The sequence below is a fragment of the Cannabis sativa genome, chromosome 9 (assembly GCF_029168945.1).
Source record: "Cannabis sativa cultivar Pink pepper isolate KNU-18-1 chromosome 9, ASM2916894v1, whole genome shotgun sequence".
NCBI lineage: Eukaryota > Viridiplantae > Streptophyta > Magnoliopsida > Rosales > Cannabaceae > Cannabis > Cannabis sativa.
In genome coordinates this window covers 29,095,946-29,110,172 of record NC_083609.1, presented here as the reverse complement: position 1 = coordinate 29,110,172, position 14,227 = coordinate 29,095,946, and the positions used below count along the sequence as shown (strand labels likewise).

The 14,227-nt window shown below is 32.2% G+C and overlaps 1 protein-coding gene across 2 annotated transcripts; it reads right to left on the bottom strand.

Moving 5' to 3' along the window:
* LOC115722980 (probable CoA ligase CCL12) lies at positions 1-5,910 on the bottom strand. 2 transcript variants are annotated; one of them, XM_030652372.2, is made up of 14 exons: positions 5,528-5,910; positions 5,011-5,140; positions 4,666-4,925; positions 4,384-4,585; positions 3,984-4,024; positions 3,475-3,603; positions 2,922-2,989; positions 2,614-2,834; positions 1,538-1,632; positions 1,237-1,453; positions 967-1,092; positions 650-748; positions 366-572; positions 1-249 (listed from the first exon to the last, which is right to left on the bottom strand). In XM_030652372.2, exons 1-14 carry the CDS (start codon positions 5,797-5,799, stop codon positions 136-138), a joined length of 2,181 nt encoding a protein of 726 aa, XP_030508232.2. In that variant the 5' UTR covers positions 5,800-5,910; the 3' UTR covers positions 1-135. The 2 variants fall into 2 exon arrangements, with proteins under 2 accessions (XP_030508232.2, XP_030508233.2); XM_030652373.2 differs by lacking the exon at positions 5,528-5,910 and adding an exon at positions 5,306-5,500.
* Between the last annotated feature and the right edge of the window lie 8,317 nt (positions 5,911-14,227).

Genomic DNA, 14,227 nt, shown 5'->3' with positions numbered 1-14,227 from the left:
TCATATAAACTCCCACCTAAGCAGCTATTATGCATTCCTTTATTAATATATATTGATTGATACATCCATTCTTCAAATAAAAAACTACATATTTCACTTTTCCACCCATGTAAAAAGCTAGTGAACTCCATTTCACTAAATTTTACTCTGAATTGAGAATTCACGGTTCAGTTGATCCCTCAAAACTCTCCTTAGTAACTTGTTTGACATTGTTCGAGGAAACTCATGAACAATTTTCACAGCACTCACCTGTTAATTAATTTCCAATGATGAGGTAAATTATGTAAGCTTGTTAAGGTGTAATGAAACTTTGTACTCTAGTGTCAGTTACACTGAAATAAAAATAAGAGAGTTAAAATTCAAACCTTGAACAATGGATTAAGATTACTTTGAATGGCTTTTGAGAACTTTGTCCTAAGATTTTCAGCTTCAGCGTCATACCCGTTCTTTAATACCACAAACATAACTAGTTGTTCTGGACCACCGCCAATTGGAGAAACGCTAACAGCTGCAGTCTCTAAGATGCTATCATCAGCTCGGTCACATACACGTTCGAGTTCAAAAGAACTTGTCTACATATCAAGAATAGAATTTAATATGTTAGCAATGATCAATAGAGTTTTTAAGGAGCTTATTGAGCGCCATATACCTTAATGCCTCCAAGGTTCATGGTGTCATCAGCTCTGCCTTGTACAATGAAATAGCCTCCAACAGTTCTGTTGATGATGTCTCCATGTCTCCTCAGGCGCTGCAAATTCATAGCTCTTGTTGTTATTAGTTTCTTCTTACAGTAACATCTTTACTGTATGCTTAATAGGAAAGAAATCCCAAATAAAATTTGACACAGATTTCTCACGTCTTATTGAGAGATAAACTTAAGAAAGAATAACTTATCTTTCAAAGAATTCAACAAACAATTAAAGAGTTGGGTCTACAAGGATGAAAAAAGAATAGTTCTAGGCATACCATTCCTTTGTATAGTGGCATTCCCTTAAAATAAACTTCTTCATGATCAGCATTAAGCAACCTATCACTTGCACCTAGATATAGAGGGATTAATCCCACTTCACCTGTACAAGCTTGATCATCTGGCTGTCATTTTAGTCGAAGAAAAGAAAAAAAATAGTAAAATCAAACAAATTCATTAGACAATTGATTTCGCGAGTTCATGTAGTGCCTTACCATACACTGAAGATGAATAATAAAAATAAACAATCTTGAAATGTATGCTCTTACATAGGGATTCCCATGTTCATCAATTATGACAAAGCTTGTTGTCATAGTTGCAGTATTGAATGCACCAAAAGCTTGAGGTTGTAGTAGACTTCCTTGTATGTAAGACGATGCAAGCTCTGTCCCTCCACAACATTCAATAACGGGCTTATAATATGCTTGCGAAGACAGCCAAAGGTCATCATCAACATTAGATGTTTCTCCTGTGGAGGCGACGGATCTGCATAAATTAACTCATTCTTTAGTTACTGCTCTTGCAAGTATCATGTGACAAAACATAGTAAACACTCAAAAAGAAGATTACTTTATTTTTGTCCAATCTAGGCCTTTCATACATTGTGTATTCTTCCAAGTTTTCACCAGGCTTGGAACTGTACCTAATTTAGTCACACTTGCATCCTGGACAAGTATCATAGAAGAAATATCAGTAGATGATTGGATCAGATGTGCAAGCACAATGTGTTAGGATCCTAAATCTTGATATGATAGTACCCATCATATTTAGAGATAATTAGAGAATGAGTAAAGAGCATTTAGATGAAAGAATTTCAGAAGTGAAGATAAGTATTTAGTTGGAATGGTGAAGGTGGTCCAATCCCTAAAGATACTCCACCATAAACGCATAGATGTGCTTCAGATTTCATTAAAGCAAAAAGATTTTTTTGTAAAACTCCCATATAAAACTCCCTTGGATTCTTAAAACACTTTAATAGTTGTTCAAACTCCACCATAAGTGCACATAGATATGCTTCAGTTTTCAACAAGGCAAAAGGAATTTTTGATAAAGGTCCCATATAATCCCTCCCTCCCGACCTCCCTTCTTCCTTTTAGAACAATTTGTTCAAACTTCTAATCAAAGGTTAACTAGGTGTTGCCAACTTTTTCTCACCACTAATAACTTATCCCTCCTTCCTTTTAGAACAATTTGTTCAAACTTCTAATCAGAGGTTAAAAAGAGTTGCCAACTTTTTCTCACCACAAATAACCCATATCAAAACAACCCAGATAAGAATTGAGTAGAACATATTATTAAGGGAATACTCATTTGGTAACAGCTGTGTTTTGGTACCATTTGTTTTTAATAATGCTTATTTGGTACCTTGTATTTTGAAATTGTACCCTAAAGTCAAATATGATCAATAAAATTTTATCAGTTTGACCGAACTGCTCCCCACTATAAGTAATTAAATATTTAAATTTAATTTTAAAACTCATATAATTGAAAAGAATGATCGTAGTGATAAAATTTTATTAATTATAATTGAGTTTAGGGTACCAAATACGTACCATTTCAACCTTAAAATCGAGGGTACCAAACATATAATTAGATAAAACACAAAGATACCAAATAAGAGCACATCCTATTTGTAATGGTGTTACCTGAACAAATTTGCCAAAGCCACGGCCGAGAGGAGATCCATGATAGAGAGCAAGTACCGCACCAGACAAAAAGCATGTGAAAAGTATAAATGGACCCAATGCCCATCCTAAATTTGTAGGCCAGCAGACAACATCTCCAACTTTGATATCCATATAAGCCCAAAAATCAGATGAACACCTAATTGGAGAAAGATGTGTCCATGGAATAGCTTTTGGTTCTCCTGATGAACATGATAAATAAGAAATGGAAACCTTGTTAGCTGAATGTCAGTTAGCACTAAATATGAGCTTTAAAGAAATCTATTTACCCGTTGTTCCAGATGAAAATAGTATATTGATCAAAGAGTCAACTGGTTGATAGCATGGAGAGTACTTTCTGCCAATAAAAGGAAAAATGATAGCGTTAAAAACTTTAATGTCATCTAGGATATGTTTTGGTCACATCATGATAGGATTACTAGACCTTATATAAGGTTCACCTACACTAGAAGAGTTGGGAGATACACAGGTCAGGGGTTAGCTGGCAGTAAGTTATTTTGGAGGGTATTTTGGGTGCCGAGTGAAGTGAGGCCTTTTAGTGCCGAAAGGGAGCTATTGTGTTTGTTAGGCAAGAATTGAGATAATTCTCTGCACGATGGAGAGTTTTCTCTCTCTTTTTGTAAGAGACTTTGGTGTCCTTTTACTGTTTCAATAAAGCTTCTAGAATTATTCATCAATTGCTAATGTTCTATTGTTTCTTTTCTTCTGCTGCTATTTTCATGAGTAATATTCTGCTGTTATTGAAACTTACTGGTTCAGAAGCCTATCGGATCATTTAAAAGTTCTGATATAAAAGTAATGAATCTTTCATTTGCGTATTACCTTGAACGAGTGCCAACACTGGAGAGGAAGTCTCCCCATGACATATCCTGTTCTCTTAGCTGAATGCCTGTGTTGCTCCCAGTTGCAGGGAGGACAATAACTCTATCTGGTGCAGCTTCCACAACTCGACTGCAACGAGTAATAGAGCATGGCACAAGAAATAATCACTAATCCAATTCGCTTGAGCATAAATCTGAAGCAAACATTTCTTTTAATAGTCCATTTCTATTGGCACTGTTTGCTAATTTATTTATGTTGCTAATACATTTGTAGATTGCTAGCATAATTGCATGAAATAAGCATTGATGATTTAGAACCATTGTCTTCATCCATTATTTTTATATTTTCGCTCACCCATTTCTTCATTTCTAGTCTTCCTTCACTTTTTCTTTTGTCTAATTAACTCTATTTCCTTTTTTGTCTTTCTATTCGTAAGTTTGTTATGACATGTATCTGTGTCATTGTCAAAGAAGACAGACTTAAGTTCCAGTACATCAAAAAATTGTTACCTGTATAGAGGAAACTTGCGACCGCCTCTTAGTATGAAATCCTGAAATTTAATTTTGGTAAAGAAAAATTCACCATGAAGCAAACAAATTCAAAGTTAATCTAAAATTGGAAGTATGATCACCATCAAGAATAAGAGGTTTCATCTAAATCAAAAATAAGGCTACAAATCAAAACGGCCGAAAATACATGTTGAGACATAAGACAGCAAGAGTGCACGACAAAAATTACCATAAAACTAACATCGTACATCTTTATACGTGCGAGATTTAGGTTTTATGGTATTTTCAGCAACAATATCTGATCAAATGCAGATAAACCTTTCTTGAAGAAGTGGGATTATCTTTCCTTGGAGTTAGTTTTGTAAATGTTAAAGTGGAGTTCTGAAGGAGAAATATTGACCTGGGTAAAGATAGCCTTGGCTTGTGAGACATGCAATCGACTTGCAATTTCCTTTGGAGCAAAGCTGTCAGCTATTGATACAACAACAAGACCTGAAAGTATGATTGCTAAGTAAATTATAACTGCATTAGCTGTCATTGGCATGTCCATTGCAATTGCATCACCCTTGGAAAACATGGCATCCAGCGACTTAGCAACCGAGCTGTGAATAATGTTGTTGAAACATCAACAAACTTATGAGTGATTAGAACATAAGCCAAGGTAAAGATAGTGAGAGCATACATTACTTGCTCCCGAAGTTGCTTTAGTGTAATCAAGTTTACACTAGAATCATCAGAACCTTCATCTCTCCATACAATAGCCAAACTATCATCATCTTTCCTTGGATATGAAGTGGGCAACAAACAACATTCAGCAATGTTCAAAACTGCACCCGGAAGCCATGATCCGCCATGCTTTGACTTATCAGATTTGTCTAGAATGCATTTTGGTTCTTCTTGGAATGATACCGAAAGCTCTTTTAGGGCAATCGACCAATAAACCTACCAAACATGTAACATGTTAGGACAACAAGACTATGATATCTCAACATAAGGTTAGAAGAATAACCAAAAACTTGGATTTTACCTCAGGGTGCTCAACAGAGAACTTCTGAAAGAGGCTATAACTTGTTATAGGATCCTTATATAAAGGGCCAAGAAGGCTTGGACCGTGCTTCTCCATGAGACGTCCCAAGTTTGTATCTTTAGAGTGATACCTTGCAAGTAGACAACACTAAAGTCACTTGAAAAGTTAAGTAAAAGTACAAACGATAAAATATATCCACTCAGAAAATTGTAAGCACAATAGATCAACACAACCTATTGATATTAACAAATTTGAAAGGAAACATTATAAATTCAACTTTTTTTGCCCTTTTTACCTTCAATTATACACAGTGATATGTCCCATTCATAGAGCAAGTTCCACTCTGCTTACGTTTTTGTTCTAAAATACTTGAAATTTTGTTATGATATTCACCTTAATCAAGCTTGAACAAAGAGATATACATACTGATATACATTTTAGCTCGATCACTTGATTCCATGGTGATGCAACAACAACACATTAGATAAATTAGCAGTTTAAGTCAAAGAGAAATTACAAAGAAGGAAACCAATAAGGAGGAGGGCCTTTGGAGGAGACATCCCAATGAGCATAAACAGAGTAGTAAACCAGCTGATGTAGCCCATGTGGGTGCCAAGGCTTGAGCACTCTCCGAGCCACCAGGTGCCTCCAGACCTCACTTGGGTCGGACCCTTTGGTGCAGCTGAGTGAGTCTTTAAGGACCCTTTGGAAGCCAGTGGCTTCCTCAGTGGTTAGACCAGCCTGAACCAAGTCGTCCACTCCTACCTCACTTATGCTCTTACTTCCCATTTCTCTTGTTTGATGATCAAATAAACACAGTTGAGTTGAGTTGAGTTTTACTATGTTAAATATAAGGAATTTGTTTTGCTTGTTGTGCTGTCAAAGTTAGGCGGTAATTGGACAAAGCTGGAGGCATAATTTAGGAGTTTGCGAAAAACTAGAAGCATAACTTAGGTTGGGCATATGTTTTTTCTTTTTTTTTGGAAGGTGGGCATATGTAAAATTTCAAACAAACTTGAAAAGAATACAATATATTAAAAATTAATAAATAAATAAAAGTTTTGAACAATTTCATAATTATTTTTAAAAAAAAATGTATCACAATATAAAATGAGCATTGCTATTAGGCGGTACTTCATGTACCTAATACCGTACTAATGTGACGCATTATGAATAATTAACAATTTATATATTATTTATTAAATTAAAAAAATGTGAGATTCGATATTAAATTGCACCTGTAATAATTTTGTAGATTTCTGGTAATAGAAACAGATTGTTATAACTGGTTCCAAGTTTCTTGGACAGTTAGTTATTTTTGTTATGCTCACACTCTCTAGAGCTTGGGTAGTTAAGTTTGTTACTCTTTCTGCTTTTTGTTGTGATGTAAGCCTATATATAAAGACATGTTAGCTATTACTCATTGTGACTTAGAGAAGTAATTAGTCTGGTTAGAGAGTGAAGAAACAGAGTGGAAGAGAGTGAGGAGTACTGTTCAAGCTGTGTTCTTGGAGTACTCGAGTGAGAGAGTTGGGTTTCTCTTGTATTTCTCTGAAGCTGTGTTCATACCAGTATGATTGTAACATTGATCATGGAATGAATGAAATGAATACCTAAGGGGGTAGCAGGAAGTAGGTAACTGTTCTTGGCCGAAGCTGGATAAAAACTCTGTTCTTATCTCTTTGCTTTAAACTTCATGTTTTTTGTTAATTATTAATGTGATGTTTTATCGAATTGTTTGTTGTTGAATTACAACACTGGTATCAGAGCTTCAGATTTGTAGGAAGAAGAAGAAGTCTTCAAATTCAACAGCTGAAGAACATCAAAGATTCAAGAACTCAAGAAACAGACAGCAATGGCTTCATCATAACAAGATTTGATCTGGAGAGGTTCGATGGTACTGGAGATTTCAGTTTATGGAAGGAAAAGATGATGGCCATTTTAATCTACCGAAAATTAGATGCAGCTCTTGAAGATTGATCGGAGAAAAGTGATAAAACTGAAAAACTAGAAAAGGGAACTGATGGTTCCAAGAAAGAAGATGTTGAAACTATAATGAAGCAAGCAAGGTCAACAATCATCATGAACATGGCTGACAATGTACTGAGAAAAGTCATTGGAGAGAAAATAGCTCTTGGAATCTGGACAAAATTAAATCATCTCTACATGGCCAAGTCTACTGCAACCAAGATTTTCTTGAAAGGGAGGTTCTATGGCTTTAAAATGAATGTTGTTAATTCTTTAGAACAAAATCTTGATGAATTAAATAAAATTATTTTGTCTCTTACTAACATGGGTGAAACAATTAAGGAAGAAGACCAAGCTGTGATTCTGTTAAATGGTCTTCCTGATCAACTCAAAGAGATGAGGACTGTAATAATGTACAATCGAGACACTCTAACTCTGGAAGATGTCATGAGTACTCTCAGGTTTAGAGATGCAGAACTGAATTGGCAAAAGGCTGGCAGACAAGAATCAAGACAAGATGAAAGTCTATTTGCTCGAGGAAGAAATCTAAGAAGGAATAACTCAAGGTTCAGAGGAAATTCTGTTGGAAATTTATTTTACCAGGATCTTAGATCTACTCAAAAGTATGTTTATTAACACCCTAAATATGAACTTTCTAAAACGATGAAATAAACACATATAAAGTTAAAGAAACCTTACATTGGGTGCAGCGGAATATAATGACTCCTTCCGTTCAGATATCTAGCCCTTGATTCCTTTCTGTAGCAGAGCATTATCAATATCTGAACCTGGATCTCTTTCTCTGAATCCTTGATGCTGAAACTCCTTTGCTGATGATCTTTCTTCACGATCTTCCTCACTATGATTAAGGTATCACTTGCTGTGTGTGGGCACTACTCTTACACTAAGAATTTCAAAATCTCAATGAGGAAGAGAGAGAGAGTGGGTTCAGCCAAAGATAGGGAGAGAGAAGGCTCAGGTTTTTCTCTGAAGGAAAAATAGAAAATTTAAGTGTAATTTTCCTGAAGCCTTCACTATCTATTTATAGCATTCCACTAGGGTTAGGTTTGAATTATTTGGCATTAAAATAATGAAAATATCAGTTTAAATTGCCTACAAAAGTGGCTGGCCATGCTTAGTGGATTTGGGCCTCACTTTTTGCAATTTTGCAGTTTTACCTTTTCTGCATCTGATTTTCTCAAAAACGCCAATTTTCTAATTCAACCATTTAAATGCCAATTCGAACTATTTAATAACTATAAATAATTATTAAATAATATTGTCATTTATCATATTTATTAATTGAACCATACAAAGTATCATAATTAACAAATATGCCCCTATAAACTCTTTCTTTACAATTTCGCCCTTACTTAGTGAAAAATTCACAAATAGACATAGTCTAATTTGAGAACTATAATTGATTAATCAAAACCAATTATATGAGTCTTACAAGCAATATTATCTCAACTAGTGTGGGGACCATGGGTCTATATAACCGAACTTCCAATAAGTAGATCAAGAATTTAACACTAAAATTCACTAACTTATTAATTCTTCGTTGAATCCACGCATAGAACTTAGAATTGCACTCTCAGTATATAGAATGCTCTATATGTTCCACCATATAGACACATCATTAGTTATCCATTGTTATAATCCTAATGTGATCGATGATCCTCTATATGAATGATCTACACTGTAAAGGGATTAGATTACCGTAACACCCTACAATGTATTTTATCCTTAAAACACTTGACCCCGTATAAATGATATTTCAGCTTATGTGAAATGAGTACTCCACCATTTATGTTCGTTTGGTCAAGCTCGAAGGAGATCATCCTTTGCTTACTATTCGCCAGATAAAAGCTATAGATTCCATGTTTATGTTAGCGCTCCCACTCAATTGCACTACCGTGTTCCCAAAATGTACGTATCACCCTGACCTAAAAGTAGGCTTAACTAACAAATCAAAGAACACGAATAGCCTTTCAAGATTGAGCCTAATCATAACAGGATTAAGAACATTTGATCTAGGATCAACTAGGCGATATTGACTTGAATAGATATTACGGTAAGTTTAATAAATCTAAGTCAAAATTCAATATCGGTCCCTTCCGATGCATACTCCATGCATCCAACCTGAGCTTTACTTTAACCAATGCTCTGGAAAGAACATAGCACTTCTCCAAATGCAAGTAAACTCTGTTGTAGATTATCATATCAGTAAAACCCTATGTCTGATAAATCTAGGAAACTTTATTCACATAGTCATGTTTACTTTCCAATGTGTTGACAGCACAATAAACAGGATCAAGTATGTGAAAAGGGTTTCAGATGAATTTATACATTATGTTCATATAATCATGAAATAAATCATGTGAACCATGCAACATTAAATGTTATTTCTGATCTATATTAATAAGTAAATCTGATTATATTGAAATGAGTTTTATTTAGGGCATAAAACCCAATAAACTCCCACTTGCACTAATATAAAACAAAAAGTGCGTTTCAAATAATCTCAACACCTTGATATGCAAATCAAGTGTAGTAGTAGTAAACTCCTCGTAATAGGATCTGAAAGATTGAATTAACCACAACCTTTTCTCCACCATTACTCTTCCTTAATCACAAAATTATTGATAATGTGAAATTCCTCTCTATATGTCTACTCTTTTGGGATACTGGATTCTATACCTTTGGCAACTACTTCTTGGTTAATTAGGAAATTAACACCAGTAGTTTAGGCAATTTGGAATGGTGCCAAAGATGTATAGAACTTTCCTTAGACTGAATAAGTACCTTTCCTGCAACTTTAACATTCAGTCCCTCTCTGGTAGACCTAGAGACTTCAGATAGGTTTTTACACTTCTCCAATATCACTATTCCACCCCCAGAGTAACCACCATCTTATCAGAAAGATTTACTAGCACAAAGGCAAATTTCGAAATCTGATATGGTGTAGTCTAAGAGTTTTAAACACACCCTTATAGACTAACATATAGTTCCTCTTCTTAATCTTAAGATTTACTTGATTATCTTCCAATGTTCTTCTCCTAGATTAATCTGATACCTACTCATTACTCCCACTCAACAGCTGGTGTCTGGTCTAAGGCATACAAAAGCATATCTAAGACCTCTCACTGTTGATATAAGAAATTCTTTCATGGCTTTATCTTTTCTGGAATAGTTGAGACTTTTCCTTAGATAAAATCTATGCCTAAGAAGTTGTGAAGCTTCTATAGATTTCCATTAGAAAGAAAATGCTTCAGCATCTTACTAAAGTAAGTTGCTTGCATTAGAGTAAGTAATTACCAGGTATACCACAAGCCATAGGTTTAGATAAACTCAAACCTATAATACTAGGAATAGGAAGTTTTGTTAAGTCCTTTGAATAGACTTATAAACGAAAATTTCCTTTTATGTCCTTGTAATAGAAAACTTTAGGTTACTCCATGTGAATGGATTAAACCATAGTTCTATTGGCTTTCTTCTTAGTTTCTTATCTTGACAATCCATTACTGTTTAAACTCACAATGGATTTTAATCACTAGTGTCTCCCAAGTCATAAGAAGGTGAGTTCCTAGAAACTCTCCCACTACGACGAGGTACCGTGAATTATGTCTAAGAAAACTAAATGGTATTGATCTCTTCGGTTGTGACAAGACAACAGAGGCAGTGGGATCATCATATATCAAATAAGATGATAGAACACTTTTGGAATCAAGAAATAAATATCTCCTTTATTTGCTACTTGTTTTCAGACTTAGTCATTATCTTAGAAAAGTAGTATTTGCTTGAACAAACACTTTCTTATCTATTGACAATAGGATGGTCCACCGCTAATCACTTAGAACAGCTAACTAACCATGGTTAACAATTCTAGCTTTTCTTAAGATTTTGATTAGGTCATCCATGAATCTAGTAATGATTTACATTAAGTATACAATCATTACATCATTCTGAAATTGTATTACCATAGAAGGAATTAGGCAACGACTAGTAACTAATCATCAACATGAAACTCGAAATTTCTGGGGAGGTAAGTTTGGATATAATTCAAAAATCAATTTAATGATCTTTGAACTGCATATCTACTAACTATTTCTCCACCACTATCAGTTCGCAAGATCTTTAACCACTTACCTTAATGGTTTTAACCATTGCTAGAAATTAATGAAATTTTTAAACATTTCAAATTTCTTGCTAAAAGGTATAATCTAGAGTTATCGTTTTAAGAATACAACGAAAAACTCATATCCACCCCTGAATGTACATCCATCTGCGAATGAGATGAACTACTTTCAGTGGATATAGGCATATTAACTCTTTGCAGAGATTGATCTTGTCTAATCCACTATGAACAAGATACAAATGTCATAGATTAAAAAAAATGTGGTAGTGTCTTTTGATGACTTAGGTTTATAAAAGAATTCTTAGAATAGTGCAAGTTGATCCTGGTCACAGAATACCTAACTCACATTCCATACAGTTTGAATCCATTAATAAAAGATGGATATTAAACACTTGAGATAGTGTAACTGTATTGTATCTGGAATTAGAAATATAAGAAAATTTCTATTTGGAATCTAAAATTAAAGTCAAAGACTTAAAATTTATACCAAATACAATGAGTAATTCTTTCTTGGACCACCACTACTAATTTAATTCTAAGTCTGATTTGCCCATACAAGTAGGAGATTTCTAAGATTGAGGATTTATATCAATTAGGAATAGAATTTCGGGATTATAATCATATGCGTCATTTAATTTCTTAAGAGAAAATATAATGACTTGAAATGATTTATAGACCATTCATCCAATGATATATTATTGAGCTAATTCGAAATGAATAAGCTAAGAGGAATTAGGATAATTTCGTTTATAAATAAGAATCCAACGATGCTTCGATTAGCGAAAGACAAAGTAGTCTTATTTATGTAATCTTCTTGTTTCATATTGTAAAAATACTAGTCTAAGGTGTCATCAATTGATGAACAGCTAGATGTTGCATATACAATATTTATCTTTCGAGATCTTACACTATTATGTATGTCTAATGGTGAAAATCCATTAGGGATTTATCTTATTAGAAAAACAAACATGTTAGACCAACAATGAAGATTCGAAATTAAACTACAACTTAATAACAGAAAATAACATGGTTCAATATAAATTCATACACAATTCAGAAATTATAAGCATATAGCAAGTAGGAATGACAAGTGAAAATACTAAAACATACAATCCTAAATAATTTCCAAGGTTTTTCAACAAACTGATACAGTGTCCCGTTTAGGCAAGAGTCAAAGCATCATCCATTGAATAGAGTTGTCAGCTCATCTAAAATGATAAACATTCTAGCAACCTTTTATTCGATCAAGATTGGAATTCAGCGTTGTCTCGTTTAGGCGAGAGTCAAGGCAATTCTATCTTATGAGCTTCCACCATTGTTTCATAATTTGCAAGTCAAGTATGGTCGCCACCATTAGGGTGATCCACACCATACAAAACGCTTACAAACTACTTATCATGCGAGGTTAAACGGTGCGAAATTGCTAATGAACGTTCCTCCATTAGGGAGGATTACTCACTAAAACAAACGCGGTGTAAAACCCACAATGGAGATCGAATGTCTTTTGATTAAAAGCTCATTATTTAAAGTGAGTTGTATTTTCTTTGATTCTCTTTATTTAATTTATTTATTTTAAATATATATTTATTTAAAATTTCCAATTTAGAATGAAAAATTCTAAATATAAATTTTAATTTAATATTTATAAATTTTACTTAGATGGATATGAAAATAACATGAATTATTTCCATCTTAGTAATAATTTCCAATAAATATTTAGAAAAATATTCAATTTAAGTTGTTACAAAATTAATTTAAATTAATTTACAACTCAAATTTAATTTTCTATAAATATATATTGCATTTCGAAAAATTAAAGTATTTAAGAATACAATTTTCGAAAATGCATGTTAAAATAAAAAATTAATCCTGGAAAAATTATTCTAATTTAATGTTGGCCCAAAATTAATTAATAAAATTAATTTACAACAAAAAATATAATTTTCCTATTTAATTAAATATATAAGAAAAATTTCAAATATTTAAGTATGATGATGAAAGTCAACTTAAATATTAATTTTCTATTTAATTAAATACACTAGAAAATACTTCAAGCAAAAATATCATCTATCTAGACTTTCCTTTGACTAATTAATTCAATTTCTAATAATATACTTTAATTCAATTTATTTTAAATTAATCAATAAATGAAAAAATCATTGATTTAAGTTGGTCCAAAATTAAAATAAATAATTTACAACTTTAATCTATTTTTCAAATAATATTCGAAATTACAGCATTTAAGAAATGAAATTTCGAAATTTGATTAATAAAATAAAGAAAAAATATATTTTTAAAATTATTTAAATTTAGTTGAAAAAAAAATTCAACTAAAAATAATTTTCTATTTAATTAAGTGTCATGAAAAAGAAATATTTAAGTATCATGATGAAAATCAACTTAGATATTTAATTTTCAAATTAATTAAATGTATTAAATTCAAGAAATTAAATAATTAAGTGTAGAGAAGGCTTAATTATTAATCTTTAGTTTAATACTAGGAAAAAAATATACTTAAAATAAATTGTACCAAAATTAATTATTTAAATAATTAATTTCACAATTTATAATATTTTCCTATTTAATATTAGAAATAATAAGTAGTCTAGAAATAACTATCTAGAAAATATCTTATTTGACTAAGTATCTTTTCCACAAAATTTGAAAAAAAAATATCTAATTTAGGTTGTATTAGAAAAAATCTAGAACCTAAATATTTTTCAAATTTAAATTTAATTAAATATCAAAAATTAAGTTGTAACCACTTAATTTGAAAATATTCCATTTTAAGTTAATATTCGAAAAGATATTAACTTAAAAAATATCTAAAATATTCCATTTTAAGTTAATATTCGAAAAGATATTAACTTAAAAAATATCTAAAGAATCTTAATAACCAATGCCTAAAATTCCTCAACTTAATTTTGAAATTTTAAATCCAAAAGATATTCAGATTTAAGTTGGTTAGTTGAAGATAACTAAATATCAACTTAAATAGGAATATTTAATAAAAAATTTAAATTAAGCTCCAGAAAGAATCTAGATGATTATAATTCTATATTTAATTAAATACAAGAAAATACATATAGTTTAGCTTAGAATAAAAAATTC

Coding starts and splice junctions, on each gene's coding strand:
- LOC115722980 (XM_030652372.2), bottom strand. CDS start 5,799: ATGGGAAGTAAGAGCATAAGTGAGGTAGGAGTGGACGACTTGGTTCAG. Junction 3,604..3,983: donor CGCAAGTTTCCTCTATACAG/GTAACAATTTTT, acceptor TACTCGTTGCAG/TCGAGTTGTGGAAGCTGCAC. Junction 2,990..3,474: donor AGTGTTGGCACTCGTTCAAG/GTAATACGCAAA, acceptor TTTTATTGGCAG/AAAGTACTCTCCATGCTATC.